This window comes from Geospiza fortis, unplaced genomic scaffold (assembly GCF_000277835.1).
Source record: "Geospiza fortis unplaced genomic scaffold, GeoFor_1.0 scaffold491, whole genome shotgun sequence".
NCBI classification, from domain to species: Eukaryota; Metazoa; Chordata; class Aves; order Passeriformes; family Thraupidae; genus Geospiza; species Geospiza fortis.
This window is the reverse complement of record NW_005054390.1, coordinates 665,934-667,122: the sequence shown is the minus strand read 5'-3', so window position 1 is coordinate 667,122 and position 1,189 is coordinate 665,934. Positions and strand designations below refer to the sequence as shown.

Genomic DNA, 1,189 nt, shown 5'->3' with positions numbered 1-1,189 from the left:
TATAGTCTCACAAATTTATCAGTGAGACACCCATGAGTCACAATTCTCTCTGATGAAGTCTCGTCAGTGGCTGCCAGTGCAGTAGTGCCATCTTGTGTGGAGCTGGAGTATGCCAATAAATTTCTCCCTTGGCTCTCTGCTGCATCAGAGATCCAGGGGAGAAATTAAATACTTGTTGAATACTTCAAAATTCACAGACATTTTCAAAATAACACTGCAATAGTTCAAGTTCTTGGAAGTTCTTTACTTCAAGTTTTTACTTCAAGTAAAAACGCTAAGCAAGTTTCCACAAGACAAAAATACTAAATATTTTTTCCTTACTTTTTCTCATTTTTGCTCTACCAGTTAAAAAAAAAAAAAAGACGAAAAATAATGGAAGACAGTCTTCTCAGTATTTTTTTGAAACAAAACTGTTTGGAAAATGCCTGAATTTAGAAAATAAGTATTGTCAAAACCAGCATTTGCAGATCAAGATATCAGCAGATTGAAGGAGTAGACTGTTTCTGGAAAAATATTAATTCTTGCATTAAGACGATGTCAAATTGCACTATGAGGTGGTGTTCGAAGTGCTGTGTATCCTCACAGACTCAAGTTGGAAAACTGAATGAGATACTTTTTAGTGCCAAAAGAATTCAGGATATTAGAGCATGCTGTTAATATTATCAGGGCTGTAGATTTGATCCCCGTATGGGCCATTCACTTAAAAGACAGACTTGATGATCCTTGTGGGTCTCTTCCAACTCAGAATATTCTGTGATTTTGTAATTCTAGCATGATGTCATGAAAACATTCTGACACATGATGAAAGGCAGAGCAAGATAAGAAGCGTTAAGCAACAAAGGCATTTTTAATTGTTTTCCTCGTTGATTTACATGTATTGCCTAGATGTATCACTCCCGAGTGGCGAGCCTACCAGGGCTTGTGTGTCTATTCGCATGGGATGGGTTTCTTCAAATTTCTCGAGATAGTTTCCATAGCGGAAGAGGGGGCGGGACCCAGGACAGGCTCCTCCCGGGGGCGGCTCTCCTCATCCTCACCCGGCTCTCCCACCTCGCCGGCATCCCCCGTTTCGTGTCTTCTGCGCTGCAGGGTGCGATGGGGTTCGTCTCCTCGAAGGCCATGAACGGCAGCCTGAAAGGGCAGCAGGAGCTTATGCGGCTCCAGGGGCCAGAGAGGGCGGCGGGGGGGG

General features: G+C 42.8%; 1 protein-coding gene across 1 annotated transcript in view; it reads left to right on the top strand.

Moving 5' to 3' along the window:
- The first annotated feature begins 1,095 nt into the window (after positions 1–1,095).
- Positions 1,096–1,189, top strand: part of PLGRKT (plasminogen receptor with a C-terminal lysine) — a 24,159-nt gene continuing 24,065 nt past the window's right edge. The window contains 1 exon segment of the mRNA XM_031060775.1: positions 1,096–1,176. Coding sequence (XP_030916635.1) covers positions 1,096–1,176 — 81 coding nt within the window.